General features: G+C 40.6%; 1 protein-coding gene across 1 annotated transcript in view; it reads left to right on the forward strand.

The window, feature by feature from the left end:
• Nucleotides 1-1,112: 1,112 nt before the first annotated feature.
• RAB11FIP2 (RAB11 family interacting protein 2) overlaps nucleotides 1,113-24,387 on the forward strand; it is a 39,094-nt gene continuing 15,819 nt past the window's right edge. Inside the window, 6 exon segments of the mRNA XM_030334131.1 lie at nucleotides 1,113-1,558; nucleotides 1,561-1,720; nucleotides 7,408-7,448; nucleotides 7,451-7,849; nucleotides 8,574-9,023; nucleotides 9,026-9,041. Coding sequence (XP_030189991.1) covers nucleotides 1,369-1,558; nucleotides 1,561-1,720; nucleotides 7,408-7,448; nucleotides 7,451-7,849; nucleotides 8,574-9,023; nucleotides 9,026-9,041 — 1,256 coding nt within the window. The 5' untranslated portion in view covers nucleotides 1,113-1,368.

The following is a 24,387-nucleotide window of genomic DNA, read 5'->3' on the forward strand; positions in this document are numbered from 1 at the left end:
TGCAGCCCAGTGTCTCTCGCGATCTTTATTAAATTCCTGTGCCGGTTTTGGAATCTTTTATCGGCTGCCCTCTCTTCTTCCACTGAGGTGGAGGGTGGGGGATGTGTTTCCAGTGAATTTGAGAAGAGTGGATAAGGGGTTGGGGAAGTGTGTTTTCGGTCAAGGAAGAGGGCCCATGCATCCCACCACCATTTATCTAAGGTCCGCTCGGTGCCGAGCGCCAGGCATCAGGGTACCCCCAAGACGGTTCCCAAAGATTAAAACTGGGTCTCTTCCTAGATCGGGCTTGCCCGGGCCTTGGTTGCCACCTTTCAGGAACGTTCCCTGGCTTCCCCAGCCGCCCCGTGCAGGTGCCCGCGTCCCCAGAGCCCAGCGCCGTGCCAGGCCGCAGCAGCGGGCGCGAAACCCAGGAGGAGCACTCAGCACTGGGAGAGGAGCTCGCGCCGCGCGCCCCCGGTCGCCACGGCAACCAGGGAGGCGCTGACCCTTGACCCCGCGGCCCCGCCCGGCCCCGCCCCGTCGCGTTTCCCGAGATCAACATGGAACCCAACCCGGAAGTGCCGCCGCCGCCGCCGCCTCCTCCTCCTCCTGTTTTAGCATCATCCTCCCGTCTCCCGTGAGCCCCTTCCCTCCGCCTGCATCCCGCTCCCTCCTTCTCCTGTTTCTTCCTCTTTCCCCTTCCCCCGTCCCTCTCCCATCCAGGCGACCCGCCCCCCCCCCGCCCGAGAGGAGCCGAGGCGAGGGGAGGATGAGGGAGGATGGAGGGGAGGAGAGGGAGAGGGAGTTTGCGAGAGGGAGCCAGGCCGCGCGAGCCGCCGGCGGTTCGTATTACCGGGTCGGAAGGAGGAGCCGGGCCGGGCCCGCCGGCCTGCGCGGGCGGGCGGGAGGTGCGGAGGAGGCGGGGCGCCCGGCCGCGAGGCGGGCGGCGGGGGGGGCCGGGTGCTGCGAGTTGGGGCGGCGATCCCTCCGGCCTCGGGGCGCCCTCCCACCCCCGCAGCCCTCCGCGTCCCCGGCGTCAGGCCTCACCTGCCCGCAGCCCGAGTCCCTCCCGCCCCCCCTCCTCCCTCAGCCCGGCCCTTCCCCTCGGCCGCGCTCGTTGCGTTTCGGGTCCTCGCGGAGGCCTGGGCGGCGCGGCCTGGGGATGGTGGGCCCCTGCGCTTCTGCGCCGGCGAGGGCACCCCCAGAGCAGCCGTGCCCCGGGGCTGCCCCAGCAAGGCGCTTGACAGTGAGCCCTGGCGAAGTTGGGCAGCTGTGAGTCTGCCCGTCGCCGTTAAGTGCCCTTAGGATGCAGCGATTAAGGAATTAGGCTCTCCCTCCGGGAGGGGCACTGCCTGCGCTTGAGAACCCGGTGCAGAGAAAAAGGACAGAATGATGCTGTCCGAGCAAGCCCAAAAGTGGTTTCCTACCCACGTGCAGGTCACAGTGCTCCAAGCCAAAGATCTGAAGCCCAAAGGCAAAAGTGGCACCAATGACACATACACTATAATTCAGCTGGGCAAGGAAAAGTACTCCACCTCTGTAGCCGAGAAAACCCTTGAGCCAGTCTGGAAGGAAGAGGCCTCTTTGAGCTACCTGGGTTGCTAATGCAGGGGAATCCAGAGAAATACATTCTTTTCCTCATAGTTATGCACAGGTCCCTGGTGGGTCTGGATAAATTTTTAGGGCAGGTGGCAATCAATCTCAATGACATCTTTGAGGACAAACAAAGAAGGAAAACAGAGTAAGTTATATAATTTATTTTGAATTTGGGGGGAGATGATATCTTATTTATGGATTTTCTGTTCTTGGAAATTATTTGTGTAACTGGGGCGTTGGTTTTTGGACTGAAACATGACCTAGTTTTGGGCACCACATTTGCACACATCTGAAGTCGAAGTAGCCCTTGTGAAGAAATATTTTTTAAATGGAGTCGTTAAAGATCCATTACTCTCATTTTGCATTTAAGGGAAACATCTTAAATAATTGAATATTTTGCATTGAATTGTAAGTAAATTGACATTGTTTCACTACTCCTAGGAGGACTGGATCCCAGTGTTGACCAACTAAAACTTGATGTATGTGTAAATTGTTATAATCATTAAACATTACAATTTTCCAGGAATTGGAACATCAGAAAATTAAGTCTTCCAATATCAGGTCACAATTGAACTCTGTCAGAAGATAAATTACCAAATTTAGAGCTCAGTATTTCATTGCAGCTTTATAAACTTGGCCTTTATTTAGCTCAACCATCTTTCAGGGTCAGTACAGCTTGATGGAGTCTAAAGCCGTTACAAGAAAAAAAAATGAAAACTATGTACAAATATTCTCAACCTTCAATAGACACTAACATTTTTCTTTGAATTTACAACGTATTGGAGGGAGTGTATTACTTCAGAATTAGTTCTGTAAAGTCGGCATGTTTAGACTATGTGGAATGTTCTCAGATTGGAGACAAGGGTTCAGTTCTGATGGAGTGATTTGATGACCTTTTCAATACAAACATGACCTTTTACCTGTGACTTTCAAGCTTAGAGTAGATACGTTCTCATTTAAAAAAAGGATAATATTTAACACTGGATGTTATGTCTCAAGTCGAAAAAGTAAATTTCCAGGGATAGGTGTACTCACCCTTTCTTAAGCCTATAATTATTCCGGTCTGAGAGACCCTTAAGATTAATGGAATTAATGAGAGAAAAATACAGGTTGAATTTATAACAGGACTTCAAGTTTCCGAAGCAGCTTTGGTGTTTCTTTCAGTCATAACTGAAATTTATTTGCCCTTTTAAAAACTTTTTATAAGCGTAACTTTCTTGAGGTTCGTGTTAATTTCTTACATTTTTAGAACAACCGTGTCTTATTATTTTCTGTACATATCTTCCTGCAGGCTTCTCCTGGTTGCAGTTTTTATTTTTATTAAAAAATGTCTTTTGAAATCGGAACTGTATGTAAGATTTAATATACGCAGGGTAAAAGGGTACAGGGATAAGTACTGGGAATGCATGAGGGAAAATGGTAAACGTTTAAGCTCACCAAGAGATAACAGTATTTTAAGAAAAAGAGAAAGGGCTTAAAAAATGTAAAGTTGAATATAAATCAGTGATGTTGATCACTGTTTGATTCCTACAGAGTGGTATTCAGTTTCCCCTGAGGAGTTCTTCATCAAATTTAAACTGAAAAAAAAGTGGATAATTAGCAAATAATTTGTTTCAAATCACCAACTTTGGATGGCACTCACTCTATAATATTTAAAGTGCTTTGAATGTAAACTTTTAAGTATATTATAACTTGAAATATTATGCTGCACTTTTGGTACTTTTTAGGTTATCGAATGATGTATCTCAGGCCTTCTCTCCAATAGAAGTTTTCTGAGTGAAAGTAGGCCCAACTGTGAATTCGGAAACTCAGAGGATGAACTAAGCTTTTAAAGTTCCTTCTTGTTGTACTCTTTATCTTTGTCAGCATCCGAGTGACAATAAATTTGATCATAAGCAACACTCTCTTATCGTAGTCTCCCTACGGGAATTCTCTATTGGCCACTACATAAAACTGATAAGAACTTTTAGGGGGAAAACGCTTTTAAATGTTATCAACAGGGCTTGTGATGTTTATTGCATGTGAAGCGATTTTCATATGTTATTAAATCCCATTTTCTTTGTGGATAAATGAGGACCACATATTTGATGAGATATCTTTATTGGTAATATTTCTGGGTTTTTAATATTTAATAGCTTCCTTTTGCAGCACAGCTGTGCACGTGGCACAGTGAGCGATGAACTTGAGCCACCGGTGTATTGCAAGAAAGATATTTAATATTCTGCACAGTGCTGAGCCTTGTCGGCCTATCCCCAAGTGCTTTTTAGAAAACCGGTATGAGTGATGAAGGCCACCAGCTGATTTAGAAGTCCCATGAAGCTGCTGGGTGTGACACTTTTTACTCTCGACGCTGAAGACAAGTATTTACAGCTTGTCTTCCAATTGTGTCATGATAGGGAGAGAAGCATGAAGGCTAAAACTCTTATTTTGCTTATTTTTATGATTTGAAATTAAATGCCTTTTTTTTTCTTTTCTTTTCTTTTCTTCTCTTCTCCTGTCAGGAGAGGGAAAGGGCCTGAGCCAGAACACTTTGAGTGGGGCACGGAAAGAGAACTTCTGTATCTCCCACTTTTATGAGTGTCTGGGTTGGTTCTGGCACAAGATTTAAGGAAATAATACAATGTTTAATAATAGGATGGTAAAATCGTTCATGCTGTTATGTAATATCTATTGATTTTTTTTTTTTTTTTTTTTTTTTACAGCAGAACTGGGTGATGTTGATTTTTTTTTTTTTTTTTTAAATGCTCATGAAAAGTAATAACAATCAGAGTCCCTCGAGTTAGGTATGACTCAAACACATGCAGATTTTAGGACTTTTGTGTGAGTCTGCAGTGCACCTGTGTCCTGGCCTCTGGCACCCTTCCTGCCAATCTTGTCCCGTTTCTGACCACACAGCATCGATTGCTTGGGAATAGTTCCCACATGTGTGGTGGCTTTTGAACATGGGCCTGTGCCCGCTAAAAATTGAACAGAGGCCAGACGCAGTTGAAACCCGGTACTCCAGAGGTGAAAAAAATCAGCATTAATCCACTAAGCCCCAAATGATGTCTTCATTTTATCTTTCTGAAGCCTGGGAAAATAAGTACTATCTCTGGAATGATTCTTGAAGGTCTCATTAAGACTTCTTCCCCATTATATCACTTTCAAAACAAAGCAGCTGAAGTTATTTGTCATGCCTAAATTTTAAGTTATATATTCGTTAAAAGTGCTTTGCAGTTTTCTCCTTGGGGCGGGGTGGGGGAGGATGGAAAATATACTATATTTACAGTTTGTATTCAAATACCGACTTGCTTGATCCTTCAAAGCTTACCTAAGTCTTTAGTGTTCCCTACCATAAAATAAAACAATGCAACACACACACGGAATTATAGCTCGGTTGTGTTAAAAATAGAGTTTTAGAAAAAGTATTCAGTAAACATTTATTGAGTGCAAGGCAAACTCTTCAAGTAGCTTACCCTTTAGCAGTAGGAAACCTGTGCTGCCTTCCTCTTTGGCTGTCACTGTCTCTTGATTAAATAGAGTGTTCTATAACATGTGACCAGCCCTGCCTTTAATGTTACTAACATATGTGGTTCATCACATAGGAAAGAGCAACTGTTTTCATGCACATGTTGTTCATCCACTTGGATATTTTCCTTATTGAACTTTAATCTGACATTGGGAAGTTACTTACCGTTTGTGCCTCAATTTCCTCTCTGTGAAAAGTGGATGTTAAATTAGATGATTGGTTTGGCCTTATCTCTGAAATTCAGTGAGTTTCGATTACTTCTACCCTCTTCCATTTATTGGGTTATTGGTTTATTGGTTTATTTTTTTTCCCAGATTTGCTTTGATTTGTTATATACATGAAAGGCCTACATGCGTAGGTTTTTTGTTTTGTTTTTGGTATGTTTCTTGCAAAGTGTATTTCGCTTATTTTGTGTAAAGCCTAAAATGGTACAGAATATTTCCCATGTACCCTCCGTCAGAAGCATTTCTCCCCTTTAAAATGGCTTTATTATCCCAAACTGGGAATTAATAACTGGGTATATAACCTTGTTTTATCACCAAGCTTTTCAAGTGCTAAGTTCTGTATTGTTCAAGGTTTTCTATTCCACAGAGTTTATTGCTGTCATTTCTTATTTCTAGTCCCTGTGTCTTCAGATTTCACCATTGGCCTCAAGGGCTTTTCTCGGTTTAGGGTCTCTGATTAAGGCTTTCTGTTATAAAATACTTTATTTTAATAAATTGCTTGCTTTGATGCAACTAAATCTTAATTGATTGAAATGCCTCAAATTAACGAAGAAAATATTTCTCTTGTGTGCTGCTTGCTAAGATGTGGCTGGTATATATGCTATGTGCTAATTTCCTCTCCTGCCTGGAAAGACCCGTGAACCAGTCTTCGCTTGGTGTATGGTAAACATAAGCTTCTTCTTGGGTATCTTCTTAGTAACAAGGAGAGAAACTACTAATGTAAACTTAGATCAGAGTTCCTTTGTAGCTAAGAAAATGTGTTAACACTTTATTAGAGCTGTATTTAAGTACTAACCTGTGTGCGGTTTATGCTTCATTGTTAAGTAATGGGAAAACACTGTAGAAACCTTCTTCTAGGCTCGATTTTGCAAATTTTTTTCTTTTTCTCTTGGCTGTTTTCCCTATAGAATGACCACTTGTAACACTGACAACTGAAGACTTTCTCATGGATAAAAGTACTGTGAACAAAACCAAAATAAACTTTGCCTCTTATCCAGTAGCCCCTTTTATCCACGGGGCATCCGTTCCAAGACCCCAGTGGTTGCCTAAAAGTGTGGCTAGTACCCCACCCTAGATACACTATGTTTTTCCCTATATATGTGTGCCTGTCATAAAATTTAACTTATAAATTAGGCACAGTAAGAAATTCATAATACAACAGAACAGTTGTAACATATGCTATAATAAGAGTAACGCGAATGGGGTCTCTCTCTTCACATCTCTTACTGTCCTGTAATCATCCTTCTTGTGATCATGTGAGATGATAAAATGCCTCCGGATTGAGACGAAGTGGGGTGAGTGATGTAGGCTTCGTGACCTAGCATGAGGCTACCGCCGACCTTCTGAGGAAGTACCAGAAGGATCATCTTCTTCCAGAAGGCGGTTGACCACTGGTAACAAGCCGTGGAAAGTGAAACCGCGGATAAGGGGGACTCCTGTAACGTCATTTGAGAACGGGCAGTGCAATTCGGCGAACTGACTAAAAGCAGAAGATTTGGCCCCAATTAAGAGAATTTTTATTTGGTATTGTTACGGTGGCAATAGCAAATGAAGCAAGTCCATTCTAACAGGAAGCATTTAGGCTTTCTCTTTTCTTCAAAACCCTTACAAGAGTTATTAGTAATTGTCACTTCCTACGTTTTACACATTTTTCAGATTTTATTCAGGAGAAGACTTTGACCCACTTCACATGGATCTAAATTCACATCACATGTAATTTTCATGATTAGCAAACTCCGGTGCAGTGGTCTCCAATATCAACAACATTCTTTTAGTAGTTTTTAGAGAAGAAATATTTGGGGGTTGGGGCTAAATATGTATTTGTTAAAAAATGTGATCCTTTATCATTTTATAGTGCTCAAAAGTAGTTTGTATTGATGAATTCTTTCAGTAGTCTTTACCTCAGTGTCTTTTAAGCTTAAACAGTGTTCTTGGGCCACTAGCAATATTTACGTCAGATGGACACATAATCACTGTCATGCTTAGAGTGCCTTGATTTGTAATAATAGCTTAGCCTGAAAAGCTATTTGTACATAACAAGCACATATCCTCTCTTTGTTACATGTTACAACCCAGTTTTTTTTTTTCCTTCTCTTTAAGGTGGTTTAGATTAGAATCCAAACAAGGAAAAAGAGCCAAAAACAGGGTGAGATAAAGGTCAATATTCAATTCATGAGGAACAATATGACAGCAAGTATGTTTGACTTATCAATGAAGGACAAAACAAGGTCTCCTTTTGCAAAATTAAAAGATAAGATGAAAGGTAGAAAAAACGATGGGACATTTTCTGATACGTCTTCTGCCATCATTCCAAGTTCTCACATCCCCGATGCCAGTACTGAATTTTCAAGTGGTGAAATGCAGATGAAATCCAAACCAAAAAAGCCTTTCCTTTTGGGTCCTCAGCGACTCTCTTCGGCACATTCGATGTCTGATCTGACTGGGACCCACATATCTTCTGAGAAGCTGAAGTCTGGCACCGCTGGTCAGACACATCTTCTTGGACGCCAGATAGATTCCTTCGGAGCGGTTCCGGAAAGTGGTAAGTGACACTTTCTAATCGTAGCCTCAGTGATCTGAACTACCCTTTTAAATTTCAGAGTTTCACTTAGAAAATTAGAAAATTAAAAATTGCAACTTCTTGATAGTTTTCAAGTTTGGTTATCAAATCTTTGTTGAGTGCTGACTATCCTCAAAATTGATGTTTATTAAAGGCAGAACTTGTCTGCATTCAGCATTGTGGTTATATTAAGTGATAACAAAAATAAGTCCCAGTTGCTTTTCAAAGCCTGGATTCTCTTTCTCTCTCTCTTTTTTTTTTTTTCTTAATTGCTGTTTCTTCAGTCTCAGAAGCCTGAGACGTAAATGGATATTCCACTTAATCAGAAAGTTCCTAGAAGAAAAACCTTGCGTGTGCAGGAGTAGGAAAGTATATTTAATGCTAATGATGAAAAACGTCTTTGAGAATTTATAGCACCATCATGCCCACAGAACCTCTGGTTTTGACATTAGTGTGTTTATATGATTGTTTCTTTCTGAGCTGAGTAAATTACTGATTGTCTAGCAATATGCTAATTATTAATAGCCTCCTACTTCAGACTGCTATACTTTAGCATTTTAAGATTGTTTTCCTTGATTATTTTAAAGGTTAATATCTTTAAATAGCTAATTGCTCTCATTCTAAAAGCAGCAGTGTGCACACAGAATCTGTCAAGTAGCATGATGCAATGTGTCACTGATTATGCTAACTACAAAATTGTTTGCAGGAAGTCTCAAATCTCCACACAGAAGAACATTAAGCTTTGATACTTCTAAAATGAACCAACCTGACAGCAGTGTGGATGAAGGTGACTCGTCTTTCGGAAGACAAAATGACCCATTTACAAATGTGACTGCTTCATTACCCCAAAAATTTGCAACACTGCCAAGGAAGAAAAATCCATTTGAAGAAAGCAGTGAATCCTGGGACAGCAGCATGAATTTATTTTCAAAACCAGTTGAAGTAAGGAAAGAAAATAAAAGGGAGAAAAGGGAGAAAGTTAGCCTGTTTGAAAGAGTGACTGGAAAAAAAGATAGCAGAAGATCTGATAAACTTAACAATGGGGGATCTGATAGCCCTCGTGACTTGAAATCACCCAATGCATTTAGTGAAAATCGTCAGGACTATTTCGATTATGAGTCAACTAATCCGTTTACAGCAAAATTCAGGGCTTCAAATAAATGCCATCTTCAAGGTAAGCCTAACATGGGGGAAGTTGGGCTATTTTGAAAATAGCGTCCTTAAAGTATCAAATATCCCTTTAAAAATACTTTAATGTTTTAAATTCCTTTTATTTGACTTGAACAAAATTCTTATCTTATTTTTATAATTAATTATGGAGCCAGGAATCATTGCATACATCTTTGGAATTGAACTTTTTATCTTAGAAGGATAAAAGATTCTTAATCCCTACCCTAGCCTATTTTCTACTTATGTGAGCCAGAAACTCAACTGAAACTTGTGAAGAGAGCAGCATAGCTTTTGATGAGACATGGTGAGAGTGAATCACCAGTGGGTGTTCATTTAAGCCAGAAATTTAGGTGATATGTTTGTTTCTAGATATTATTTTCCAGGGATTAGTTCCTGGGCTCTCTGGAGAGGATTAGTGGACCATAGCAACCCGTGGGCTATTCTCTAAGAATAGCTGGCTCATGTTAGGTCTTACTGGTTTTCATAGTAGGTGTCACCTGCCTTTAGCAAGTGGCTCTTTAGAAGTAGCTTTTCTTTGTGACTGTTTACTGGAATTTTGTGACCCTTGTGGGTACTGTAAATATCAAAGTGCATCTATATGATGATTTGTAGGCATGGGAATGATCACTCTCATGGTAATGATAAAGATTAGGTTTTCAAAATCTGAGTTCTCAGTTATGCATATAACGGTACTTTTCTTATTCCTTAGTACAAGTTGGAACTGCGAATATACCTTTAAATGAGATTATGGATTTTGCAGAAGTCCACCGTGGAACAGCTGATTAAAGAAACCTTAAGCAAAGACTAAGATGAATGTATTGGAATCCTAAGCAATTATAGAATAGTATCGTAGAGTGTCTGCCATGGGAAATAGAAGTTTTTCCTCAAGGCAGTAATGTCTAGAATGCAGACCGGAGCGGGAACCCTGGCTCGCTACCTCTGTGACCTCTATAAACCTCATCATCTCCATCTTTGAAACAAGGAAAAGAATACCTACTGGTAGGACTGGGTGATGATAAGTTACAAATCAAGTACATGGTATAAAGCCAGGGCCCAGATAGGGAACCCGTGAACGGTAGCTGTTATTATGTTTTATATACTGTCATATCATACTTTATTCAAAAGCAGTGCTTTGTTTTGTCCCACTATAAGCGAAAACTACAGTGCTAACAAGCACCCGTTTAGACCGTACTCTCCCACCTGTCTTCCGATCTCCTAATGACTCGTTAAAGTAGGCATTTAACATTTTCACGGGAAACGTGTTTCTTTCGTTTTCTTTTAGCAATAAATATTTGCCATGGCTTTAAAAAGTATTGTTCGGTTTTCTTTATAAACTACACTCCAAAGAAATATATTTTATCATGTGGTATTAATGTTTTATTGAGTCCGTAGTTTTGTTATGCTGCTCTCAAATATTTCATTTTGGGATTTTACGTAGTATATTGCATATATTAAGTCCTAAATTACAGGGGTAAATAGGAATATATTTGCTTCTCCCCACTTTCACTGAACTTCTTTTTATGAAGAAGATAATTAAAAACAACTGTCTGAGATAACTTAGAGATTGGGTAATTTATATAATTTTAGAGTCAAAGAAAAGCAAGAAAAATGGGAAATGATAGGAAAATAATGTTTTTAAATTATGGCAGCATATGGAAAAATAAGTGTCCTCAGCTCTTTAATTGCCCTTTACTTGGGCTGTTCACATGGACTGCCACAGATTTGAAAAGTGAGTGTGGCATTTTGCCCGATTCAGGCTTTGTTTGGGCGATTTCAGTACGAGTGCTATTTCTATCAGAATTAGAGTTGTTTCTTGATATATGCATAAAACGCTCGCAAGCATTTAAAAAAAAAACAAAAAACAAGATTTAAAAATTTTATTTCTCTTCTCCCTATTCTTTGGGATGTCAGGTATGAGGATAACAACCATCCAGGTTCCTGGGAAGTTAACCTTTCATCTGTGTACAAACCATGTTTGTGGTAAATGTAACACATTTGGAATAAAATGGTTGCGGGTTGCTCTAATTTATAGTGTAAAGAAGGAGGATCGACTATAAAGACCTTGGAAAAGAAAGCAGTTCAAACTTCCAGAAAGCAGCTTTATCTTGAATGGAATTTGGAGAATACGGTCAAGGTAGTTAATGTCGTTACGTAACAGTATGTTCCTGTTTCTCGTCCCGACATCAGCCGTCAGTGATAGGAGACATTTTAGATTGCTCACATTAATATCTCCACCGAAGGTATTTTTGAAGCTATGGACTCCTATCACTAGGATGTGTGCTGCAGGTTATTTTTTTTCCAGTTGTGCTAAATTGATCTGTTTAGAGTCTCCTGGACTCTTGGGACTAGTGTCCGAGAGAATGCTGAGCAAGGTTGAGGGTAAACTGGGTAGCTGTGGAACTGGATCGTGTTCTTTGTGATGTCTCTGGCTCACCTGTGATGGCAGGTGCAGGGAGGCCGTGGTATTGCCCTGCGTGTGCATAGCGTAGGATTAAAACTGGAAAGGACCAAGGAACACTTTCTTAGACATCACAGTTTTTCTTACTAAAAAGTGAAATCCACCTGAAGAAAGCACCTTGTAAACCACAAACAAATATGGTATTTTGCTTCTGTTCTTGGAATAGGTCCTACAGTCTTGCATCAAACTGATAGGAGAAATGAATCAGGCTTTTTGTGGGATTACTCCAACAGAGAGCGGGGGTTCTACGCTTGTCCTGGCAGTCACTAACTTGCAGTCTCTTTCATCTCCCTGCCCCTCTTCTCGGAAGCCCGGCCTGCTCTTTCTAGGGAGGTGGAGAGGGTAATTGATCCGTGTGCTGCAGCATTTTCTTACGTAAGTCTTCCTTTCTACGGGTCTCCCATCGTTCACTGTTACAGGCTGGTCACTGTTTTCCCTCCCGCCGCCGTGGAGAACTTGAGGGCAGTGCCCACATGGCATTCGTGTTTCTGCCCCGAGTCTCCAGCCTGATGCTTGGCAGGTAGCAGGTGTTAGAAAAAAACAGTTTTGAGTGAATGAATACAAAGCTTGGCAGACCAGTTTCCTAAAATGTGCTTTTATTCCTTCAGTCTCCTCTTCCAGCCCAGGGTGGGCTGCAGAGATCGAGATCTTCTGGGACGTGGAAGACAGAGCCACAAAGGCAGATACGTGCATTTTTTGTGTACAACTAAGCATTATTCAGAATCTGAGTGTGTTTAAAGGACTCCTGAAATGTAATATTCATACCCTAAATAGCACATTTTCTGGAGTTTCCTAAGAACCCAGTGTTAGGCAAGTTACCAGCTGTAATGTAATAACCCCAGATTTCAGTGGCTTATCACCTATCACGGTACAAGCATACAGCTCTGTGTCGTTGCCTCCTGACTCACGATGCCGGGGACGAGGGAAGCCAGTGTTTTGCTCCCTGCAGCCGTTCAGCGCCACCCTAGTATTCTGGAACCAGGCTCCTTTCTTGTGCCACCATTTACCACCTTGTCTCCAAGGTCAGGCAGCAGGCAAAGCGAGCGGAGGCCCCCACGCAGCACGCTTTCATGTGCCAGGCCTGGCCGTGCTGTACGTCACTTCTGCAGATGTCCCCTTGGCCAGAGCGCAGTCGCGTCCCAGCCTCAGTGCAGCCAGTGAAGAAATCGGGCTCAGCGATGGACCCGGAAGAAGCTGAATGGGGTGCGGTGAGTACACCGCATTGACTTTGTGGTCTGTGCCACCTCTGAAAAGTCTGGATGCCGTTGAACACTTGGCATGCTGCAAAGCACCTACTGCACGTGGACTGGAAGGTGTAGTTGGAATTCTTGCCATTTTCAGGAAGATGTTTCATCGCTTTATGATGGGTATCGAGTTATCTGTGATTTGAAATTGCTACGCTTGCTTTTTTTAATTACAAATCACAGGTGCTTTGGCATCATCAGCATCAACTAATGTGTTGTGTGGTTAACTCCACAATTCGTAAAGTCGTGCCTGTTTGCATCAGCAGTATATAATTTTCCGAAAACGAAAAACCCCTGTGTGTGTTGCACCATTTTTAAATAATCTGTTCACAGCCATTTCTTCTATGACACTGGGCCGGTCTTCCAGTGGAATGTGGAAGGGGTGGGTGTGTTCAGCACACATGATGCCCTTTCTTTTCAGACAGACACAGACCCTTAGTTAGGTGGGGACATGTGACGAAGTTCTGGCTTAATGAAGAGTTAGCCGAAGAGATGTCGACCATCTTCAGGTCTGTTGGTGAAAACGTACTGGATGGTCATCACTGTTGCCTCTCTTCCTCACTACCTTAGACCAGGGCGTTGGCAAACAAGGCTCGGGGGCCAAGTCTGGCTCGCTGCCTATTTTTGTAAGGAATGTTTCAGTGGAGCACAGCCTACCCGTTGGTTTATGGGTACTTTTGTGCTACAGTGGTAGAGTCAAGTAGTTGTAACAGAGGCTGTATGGCCAGGAAGGCCAAAGCCAAGTTTGGCAGTTTACTGAACTAGTTGGCGGAGCCCCAGGCTAACTGAGTGGAGATCTTTGAGAAGGGCAGAGCCATAAGATAGGGGCAGCCTGTGTCCCTGAACACGTGTGGAAGGCCACCTAACGAAGCATAACTGGTTAAACCTTGTCTGAATGATACATCTTTACAATATTAAGTGAAACTGCAGTTTTTGCATTTACTTCTCACAACCCTTAGCGCTATTATTAATCGTTAGGGCACAGGGGCCATGGTAACTTTGGTGTGCTTAAAAAGCCTAGTTGAAAAAAGTTTAAGAACCACGGATTTGTAACACCAGATCCAGACTTCCTAAGCTACCTAAGCTTCGTAACAGCTATGCTGAATTCTTCTTTTGTGGGTGCCCCACAGCACCTACATCGGTGCACACCCTTAGTGCTGATCATCAGGGGCTCCTAGGGACTTCTTTTCAACTTACAGTTTGTTGGGTGCTATCTCATACTGAGTTAGAATCTTTAGTGGAATGGGCCCTGAAATAAAAATCAACCTTTTTAAGACTTAACCACTGATTCTCAGTCAGGTTTAACAATCACTAATCTAAATTATATCATGTATTTCCTAAGAGCTCCGTAAATACTCATTGATGACTAGGAATTAGGAGTCCTGTTGGTGAACTCATAGTTGAATAGGTGACATCGTCATGTCAGTTTTGCCGACAGGGCCTTCGCTAAGGCGGAGGCCAAAATAAGGAGATCAGCTTGACTGTAACAGGGATGTGGAGAGGACTATGAGATTTGGCCGAATAGCTAAGACACATCTAAATCATGGTAGGCATTGAAATGTCTGACGGTTTAATATTTATGGCCTCTGTGCATGATTTGTTTCTCAGGGTTCAGGTAAAACCTAGGCATCAGTAGTGATGAACAACACTTACAAAACATGCGTGTGTTTATATGCTATCTATAATAACTTGAAGAGAAACTCTGAGATGGGTGTTCTTCTGAGCCTCCATGAAAAAGTGTAGGATTGAAGAACTCTACCCAGTCAAGGGAATTCGTTAAGGAGAAAGTTCGTTGGGTATGTCTTATTCTGAAATTTAAAAAAAAAACACAGTCGATAATATAAGCGTACCCTGTATGGAGAGCTGATGTTTGATGTTAAGAGAGGAAGCTCGTCGGAGAGCAAGAACTTACGGGAGGTATTTTTACTGGAGAATTTCGTTTTGGGAATATCCTTCCGTTTGTGACTCACACAAAGAACATGCTTTCCCCTCATTATTTTTCCGCCTTACTGTAGTTGTGAATACCATGTGGCAAAAAGTCTCAGTTGCTCTGTGTTCACTTAATGGTATGTTTTATAATATCATTCTGGGTGTTACTGATTTTATTGGAACATATATGCATGGATTTCCATTGACAGTATTTGCTATGGAAAACCCTGTGTGCCCCTTAGCTGTTTTTTAGGACAGTGCAGACATAGTGTCTGAGATCAAGAACTCCTATCTATCACTAGTATTTATAATTTTGCATGACAGAATGCCTTTTACTTTTGGGATCACATTCACCTACTTCCCTTTCTCCCTTCTTTCTTTCCTTAACTAGTCAATTCCTGTCTATGGTTGTATCATACCTTTCTTAGAAGGTATAAAAAATTGTTACCTAGAATGTATATTTAAATGTGTTTCTTATTTTCACAAATCACCAATCACCATAGGCTTATAAGCGTGTAATCATTATTATGGAGTTGCAGAACATGTTCATGAAAAAAAGACTGTTTACTATAGGCCTACATTTTGATTTTAAAAAGTTATAGCGAACAAATGCTCCTAAAGAAATAATCCCATTCATGGTTTTAAAATCTTCATTTTTATAACACTCCTTATGGACCTTTTGTCCCCCTCCCGTGTGAATTTACAACCCAGTCTTTGGCGTGGTAAACCTTAAAGTGCATGAGGTTTATTTTAATAGCAGTATTTACTTTTTGTTTGTCTAATATTAAAGATAATTTTGCCTATTATTCATGACAGGCTATACACCTTTTACATAGCTGAAAACTTGTAGCCTCATTTATGAGACAGAAAACAAAAACTTTTGAGGTGATTTTTAGAGCTGTTAATCCATTAGTGTCCCGGGATTTGCAGAATGTATCCAATGAAACAGTGACTGGGAGCACGGAATATGCAATATGATGAGTTCCCTTAACACTAACTAGAACTTTCCTGCCGAACTCCCCAGATGCCACTTGAAACTTTTTTTACCCTTTGTTCATCCTAATACTCATTATAATAGCTCTCATTAATTGGTACATTTCCCGATGGGTAATTGGCAGATACCGGACCATGCCATCCTTTTGCTAACTCACTAATGCAAATTGATATTATAGCTTCAAATTGAAAACAAAAAAAGCTCCATACTAAAAAGACGAAACTTGTTAAGTTGTTTGTTGTTGTTGTTGTTGTTATTTGAGCTGAGAGATTAAGATACAGAGAGATTTTGTGAGAGAAGCAAACCAGCCAAAAAAAATCCACAAAAACTACTGTAGGCTAATAAACTGATGTTGAAAATTTCTCAATTTACAGCACTTGACAGGTGCTAAAAGAAAAGCATCTTTAATTTTAATGTGTTGTTAGGACCTCTTAGAGAGACTGTACAAGTATTAACAAGGTCCTCTGAGACAGGAGAGGTAATTAACAAGACCTATGGAGATATAGTTAGGTAATAACGAGCTCTTAGGCACTGGACACAGGCTAACACAGCGACGTCCCAGTAGTTTGCCTTAAAGAGAACAAGTGTTATGATATGATCAAATACAAGATATAGTATCTACCGTCCCCTTGAGATTTCTGATAGGAAAGTATTAAGATTATTCTAGTGACCCCCAGTGCACCAAATTTGTAAATCAATATGTAAATTTTAATTTTTAAGATAGAATTTGAGAGGATTATTTCTTTGTAAGACCAACAAGCAGGGAAGCTTGCTACATATAGATTAATAATCTTTGTTAATCGCCATTAATGAACCTGTGCATTATGAGGAACCAATACATTGGAAAGACACAAATGATATGATTCTAAGTGTTTTAGACATTTGCTGTTCTGTTTAGTCTTTACCTGTGTCCTGTCGGCCTAAAATTGTCTATTCCAAATTGACCTGCTTTCCTCATTCCCTTTAAAGCTCTCAGGATCAAGGCCAGAAGGCAACTGGTTTTCACCAGTGTAGCTTTTATATAATATGCACAGGTCCCTCCAGTCATGCTCTTATGGTACTTTCTAGAGATTCCCCAATTTCAGGCATTTGGTGCGTTTTTTTTTCCTGCATAAATTTGAAATGCTTGGGGTATGAATCGATTTTTGGTTCAGAAGACTCCCACAATCAGCAGACCTTTATTATAAACATGTTATACTCTGAAGATTAAGAATAAAAAGAAAGCCCTTGCAGGTCTCCTGATTCATTCCATTGCCTCCTCAGGGTGACCTAATCCAGGCCTTCCAGATGATTTACTCTAAATTTCAGATCTGAGAATCAAATGGTATTTTCATTTGCATTATTTCTGGATACTTACTATATACAAGAAACTCAGAGGTTATCAAGGTATAATCCTGCTCTTAGAGTTCATAGACGCAGGCAATGTACGTATTAGGTCTCAATTCCATGCTAAGGACTGGACATTGTATAGGCACTGGGGAACCGTGAAAGATATTTAACTTAGGTCGTGATAGGATCAGAGTAATTATCTTAGCTAGCCCTGGAGCTTGGGGGAACTCTGGTGGGACATGAATGGGAAGGGGGAGAGAAAAGCTAGTTAGAAGTTAGAACGATTGTGGGGGGCGAGAGTTGGTGGAGATTACTTGGCAGTGAGTGAGTTGGAAAGAAAGGAACGTCTTGGAGATGTTACTTTTGCATGCAGAGGTCTGGATGGTGGGGGGTTGGTCTAAAGCAGAAGAAACAAGGATCATTCCAATGGTATGTCTTTCATCAGTGTCTTAAATTAATTGATGAAACACAAGTTACAATGGTTCACCTTACGAATTTTCAAGTTTGTGATGGTGGTTAAAACGATACGCATTCAGTAGAAACCATGCTTCGGAATTTGAGATTTGCTCTTTTCCTGGGCCTATGAAATGCTGTAGGATCCCTCCCTCATGAGGCTGGACAGCGGCAGCCACCACAGCTTGCGGTCAGCCACTCGGTTTACGAGGTCAGACAACTTAACAACCACTCTGTACCCATACAGCCATCCTGGTTTTCATTCTCAGTATAGTAGTCAATAAGTTACATGAGATATTCACCACTTTATGATAAAATAGGCTTCATGTTAGATGATTTTGCCCCAACTGTAGGCTCATGTAAGTGTTCTGAGCCCATTTAAGATAGGCTAGGCTAAGCAATGATGTTTGGTAGGTTTGGATTATTAAATGCTTTTTTCAACTTATGGTATTTTCAATTTATGATGAGTTTATTGGGCCATGACCCCATTGTAAGTCAAGGAAGATCTGTATTACAACAATGTCAGACCTATTTTTGAATCAAAGTTGGCATTTAGTCTAATGGAGAGGTTCAAGTTTTGGGTTTTTTTTTTGTTAATGAGTTGCTGTTTTGTTTATTTTAGAACTTTATTTTAGAAATTGAAATCACGTGTTCTGAGTTATTGAAGACAAGGAAATTAGTATCAGCACAGTAATAATAGTTCTTGAGATTTTGTGAATACTGAAACACACTGGCTTCTTTGAACACAACAATGCAGATTTCTGTAATTGCTTATGGATTTAATGCATTTAAAGTGTGTTCACCTTAGCATTGTAATGACTACATGTACTTCTCTCCAGCGGTTTTGAGTTTACCAAAAGGGTTGTTGGAACCTTTTGTTTGTTTCTTTCAAGAGAATAACTTCTGTTTCTTCCATACTTAGCCCTTACTTCTGCATACACTACTTGTGCAGGCCCCTGCTTCTATGTTTAGAACATTTCTTTTGCGCCACTATGACTAATGACCTCACCCATGGTTACTTCTTGCCATAACAGTAAAGCTTGACTTTTGAAATACAGGTACTGTTTTTATATTTTAATATATGGTAGGAGTGTTAACCTGTGGCCACGTTGTTTTAAATAGCTGCCGATGATAGAAAATAAAGCAACTAATCTGATTACGAAACAATTTCCTTTTTATACGTTTAACTAGTTTCTCAGAATATTAGGATCCAGATATTTGACATTTGTCTCCTTGAACTTATATTTAAGAACAAATTATTGTTCTTTGATTTGATGTGTTAAATATAATACAATTACTACTATATAGCATAATACAAAACATTAACATGTGCTATATAAATATTGTATGTTAAATATAATATGTCATACATCAGATAAAAATGTGTGTATTTTATGTATTTATTTTAATCTTAGAAACCTTTCTGACAAAAGTGCTAATACCACTTAAATAGCAATTACATGAGTCAACTTGGCCTGGCTACAACGGTAATTACCAGTTTTTTAAAATTGTTGTAACAGACATGCATATGTAGCTCTACTAGGGCTAAGGGGTGGTGGCTGAAGATGGAATTCATAGTGGACTAAAGTCCTAGTAGCCACGCAAACTAGGGAGAGGGATATGTAAGCAGTGACCCATAATCCAGGCAGAATGAACTGTGTGTGTTGCACACGGAGTTCACTATAGACAAAAGGTAGACGAACACTTGGCTAGAAATTGGGAAATGCTTCCTCAAGGAAGAGGCCTTGAGCTTAACCTCGGCCATCAAAGATGATTTTGTAGTTGGGGAATGAGTGGGAGAGACGGTTATTTTAGTAGCTAGCAACAAAACCTCATTGAAAAAAAATGCGAGACGCATTTTGAAAGGATATTTGATAAATAGTGACTGTATACTGTTAACTTCATTAGTCTTTACTAACTACTTGGTAATTCTGCCATTTCTTTTTTTAGTTGGAGTCTTGGAGCTATACTCTATGTCTGTCATTCCTGCCGGTAGGTTCCTGAGGAAGTACGTTTGCTACTTCAGGGGACCAAGGAGCCAATTAGCCAGGGCCCTGCAGCAGCCCTGCGTTAAATATAAGGACCTCTTTGTTGTGGATCCTGGAGGGGGAAGGGGGGGGGTTCAGGTTCATCACGTGTTTGATGCCTAGAGGTAAACAGTATATTTGTTTCCTATAGACTTTTTTTTCCATTTTCAAAGAAATTAAGTGCCCCGCATTAATGAAAAATGGAAATCATACTGCACATAATTTAATATTTGTTTCAGAACGGTATTATGTGATTACCTTCTTCCACTCAAAGATTTTGCCGGGTAACATGAAAATATAAATACGGTAAATAGTAGAATATTCTGAAGAGAATTTAGGAGAGGGTACTAAGAGTTCAAATTTAGGCCTCAGGCCTGGATTGAGACCTGTATGGTCTTATTTAAAGCCTTTCTAAGCCTCATGTTTTTCAGCTGTAAAATGGAATAACCAGCCTGGTAACCTGGAGTCGTAGAAGAGATTGAATAATGTAGGTGCACATGAAGTGCTTAGGGTTGTTTGCCACAGGGTGACCCGGAAAGTGGGGGCATCTTCCACGGCATCTACAGAATATGTAATAATCGCTTTAAATAAGTTACAATTATTTTCCAAGTAATAATGTATTCTCAACTTAAATCTTAAAGTCGAATTTAGGGGCTCATGTTTCTCATTTGATGGAGGATATACTTTTGGCAGAAAACAATTAAACTTGATAGTTTTTTCTAGTTTCTTTCAAGATGTATGTCCATAATAATCTTTGATAAACTAAATCACATTAAGTAAAATATTCTCCGTATTAAGTAGAAAATGTATTACTTTGCAAGGCAAAAGTATTATAATCAATATTGCTATGAAACCTTGCGTCAGAAATTCTTGCATAGCTCTAATAAGGATAGGGTAAAATATCTAAGCTTTGGCTTTACCTTAAATCATGGTGAATATTTTCTAAACTCATGTGGCTGAGCTTAGATTAAATGTTAAAGAAGGCAGTTTCAGACTATGAAAATAAGAAGGATAAGTGCTGGGGCGCCTAGGTGGCTCAGACGGTTGGGCGTCCCGACCTTCTTGGGCTCAGGTCATGATCTCGCGGTTTGTGAGTTCGAGCCTCGTGTCAGGCTCAGTGCTGACAGCTTGGAGCCTGGAGCCTGCTTCGAATTCTGTGTCTCCCTCTTTCTCTGCCCCTCCCCCATTCACACTCTGTCTCTCTCTCCTTCAAAAATAAATAAACATTAAAAAAAATTTTTCTTTTAAAGAAAGATAAATGCTGCCTACAGAAAACTCCTCAGAACAGTCCAGAGTGCCCTTTGGGAAAAGGGTCGCTGCCTTAGGAAATTCACACAGGCCACTAGTGTATCCCTTCTAACCAGATTTGGAGGTGGGCCTCTTTCATTCTTTGTTGGGGAAAGCGTCCTATATTCTATTTTTCACCAAGAAGATAAGATTGTGCTTGAGTGGTTCTTTAATATGCCTGAAGTAATATTAGTTGATGTTTTTAATGTTCTATCATTCTGGTTTTAAAAATATTCCTCACATAAGAGAAAAATACATATAACCCAAAATTTAAGGTATTTTTCTATTGTCATCAGTTTATTTTATGCAATAATAGGGATGGGTAAGGTCTTATAATGCCATCTTTTTGTGCCTTTTATCTTTAGACTACAAGACAGTATGTATTAGGGTGATATCCTAAAAAAAGATGTTAGTTTTAGAACTAACCGGACGCTTCACCTACTGAGCCCACCCAGGCGCCCCTATGACAATTCTATCAATACTGTGAAACAGGGATGCATAAGGCAGTGTCTCTGTCTTTAGGATCATTGGCAGGTAGATACAAGATATGTAATTAATTGTGCTAATTGGTGGTACAGTTAGTAAATGCTCAGAGAGCTAAAAATGACAGGAGATTAAATGGGTGAGGTCGGCAGTCTAGGCATCATGGAAAGGTAGAATTGTCAGAGCCTCAACGGATGGATCTCTGAAGAGAGAGGAAAGTGCTGTTTTGAATGGAGATTAGAATGAGACCAGTAAATGAGTTAAAAGTTAGTGTTTTAAGTGGCTCTCAGGGACCTAGCCTACCTGAAACTATTAAGGTTGGAGGTAGCCGTGGAGATGGGACCCTTGTTAATGGGAACGTAGAATATCAGAATGAAGACTTTGCACCTAATGCTATAATAAGTGTAAAGATTTTTTTGGCATATGAGCGATGTGAAAGGGAAACAATTGTGGGGACGACCAGAGAACAGCGACATGGCTACTGCATGTATGATATGGGCCGGAACAGGAAGAGACACTCACGAAATCAGAGAATGATGCCAGTGAAACCACATTTCTAAGTTCAATTTTTTAAATTCGAATAGAAACCGTGGCAGTGAAAAGTAATTTTTTATTATCGCTTGTAGGAGCAAGAACTATGAGGAAGTTACTGGTGGCGTCAGAAACTTGCAAATGGGACAGGGTACACTCTTTAAATCAGTGGGATTCCTGTGTTTAAAATGTTCTTCGTGGGGGGCTGAGGTGGATCAGTTGGTTGAGTGTTCCTACTCTTAATTTTGGCTCAGGTCATGATCACAGTCGTGAGACCCAGCCCGCTTTGGGCCTCCTCAGTGAGCACGGAGACTGCTTGGGATTCTCTCCCTCTTCTTCTTCTTATTCTTCTTATTCTTCTCTCTCTCTCTCTCTCTCTCTCTCTCTCACCCCTCCCCTCTTTCCCCTTTTCCCTCTCCCCCTCTCTGCCCCTCTCCCCCGATTATGTGCCCACATTCTCTCTCTCTCAAAAAAAATAATAAAATGTTCTTGGTTTTTTTTTTACTATTAATAATAAGAACCATTTTAATAATGAAGAAACCATTCAGAAAAGCTGGCTGAGGGATACAGTATAATGTATAATTTCCAATAAAAATAATTATATTTACCGACTTCTGGAGGGTCTAGGGAGTATATTTTTACACAAGACAATATATTTTCCGGCAAAATTTATAATTTCGTAGCCCCGTGAAATCAGTTCTTGATCACCCGGAAAGTTTCAGGGCTGGCCTTCTCCCCTGAGGGTGTAGAGAAGCCAGAAATCTCCCAGTTGCCCCAGCAGCTCTGCTTCCAGAGAGTATGCACAGGAGTCTGGGGTGCAGATCACCTAATGGAAGGGCCCTGGTAAGTCTGGCTGCCTTGGGCGTCCCTCCTTGAAGGCTCAGCAGAGATGACTGGGGTTGGGGAAGCTGCCTGCTTTCTGGCCAGGGGCCTAATTGCAGGGTGTTCTGAACCTCTGAGTCCTCCCTGGTGACCAGAGGGCTCCATTGACCTTCCTCTGCACAACTGACTTTGTCCCGGTACAGAGCCAGCTTGGTACTCTTGGCCCAGAGGTATTGTGTACTCTCTGGCCTTCTTTACCTAGGCCCAAAGGGACCCAGGGCCAACTTGTCCACCCCTTCCCCTCCCTCCAGGGAGGAGGTTTCCTTCCCCAGGCCCTCAGCCTCTCACGAGGAAAAGGCCGATCAAGGGTGCTGGGTTGGCCTTGATCATACAAGCCATAGGGCTTAGGTTTGGAAATTTGTGAATGGTTTGACCTACTGTATTTAAAATAATTATTTCATTTCTTCATCAGGAGAAAATGGCAAGTTTAAATTGGATTGAATATGATATTCTTGATGAAATGTACCTTAATTTCATAGATCTCTTTAAGTCCTCAAATTTTAGGACATCTTCAACAATATATTCATTACTATTCATGATCGAGAAGCAGCTTGCTCTGAATTTGCTGTCCATGATCTCTGGTGTCATTGACCACAGGTTTTAATTGTCTTGCCTGTGAGATCTCATGAAAGACATCCTGTGAGAATATTAATAAGTGAATTACAGTTAATCCCCGTAGACATTTATGTATTAGGTTTTGTTTTGCCATTCAGGTATTCAGTTGTGTGTGCCCAGTCCCAGGAGAGATCATGTAGTATTTTAATCTAAAATATCATTAATTTGATTTGGAGCTAACTTTTTCTTTTCCTAAAAGAAGGGAAAAAAAATACTGCGTTCCCACCTTGCCTCTGAAGCCCTCTTGAAATATGCTAAAGGTTGTGTTTACTAGTGAAATCTCTCTTTGGATACTTTATTTTTTAGGACTTTTATAAAGAGGATCATGAACATTTCTTAAACTCCTTTAACATCGAACCTCTACGGAATCAGTGTTTTCAGGATTTGCCAGAAAAATCTCAAATTAATCTGTATTGTGGTCAAATACTCGAACTGGTAGGACCTGATTGGTAAACTGGATAGATCGCTAGTTGAACTGAATTTTATTATAGGTCACCAATTTGAAACTTAGGTCAATTCATATTAGCAGTTTATAAGCCTCAGAATAATTCTTCCTATCTTAAAAAGAACTGAAAGACATTCCATAATATGCTGTCAGGTCTAGGTATAATTAATTAATCTTTGTTACTCAGACAAATGATTTCCTCTGCTCTTTGGGGACTTGAAATCTTGTTGTTAAAATTTGTATTGGCCTACCATTGATTTTCTTGGTCAAGTATTAGCCCAGTTCTTAGACATTGTCATTAAGCACTGGCTGTTGTCAACATCTATTTGTTAAGCATCTGCCATGCTCTAGGCACTGGGTCAGATGCCAGGACTGAAAGATTAACGACGTTATCATTTCTTTCTTCAAGTAAGTTATAGCAGAAGGGGCGGGGAATCCAGGAATTAAGATAGATTCCCAAAAGGCAAACTTAAAAAACAAATTGTTTATTTTTTTAGAGCAGTTTTTAGGTCACAGCAAAATTGAGCAGAAGGTACAGAGATTTCCCATATGTTGTCCTACCCCCACACATGTGTAGCCTCTGCCATTATCAACATCACCCACTAGGTGGTACATTTGTTAAAATTGATGGGCTTACAATGACACATCGTAACTCTACAAAGTCCATAGTTTA

This window comes from Lynx canadensis, chromosome D2 (assembly GCF_007474595.2).
Source record: "Lynx canadensis isolate LIC74 chromosome D2, mLynCan4.pri.v2, whole genome shotgun sequence".
Taxonomy (NCBI): Eukaryota; Metazoa; Chordata; class Mammalia; order Carnivora; family Felidae; genus Lynx; species Lynx canadensis.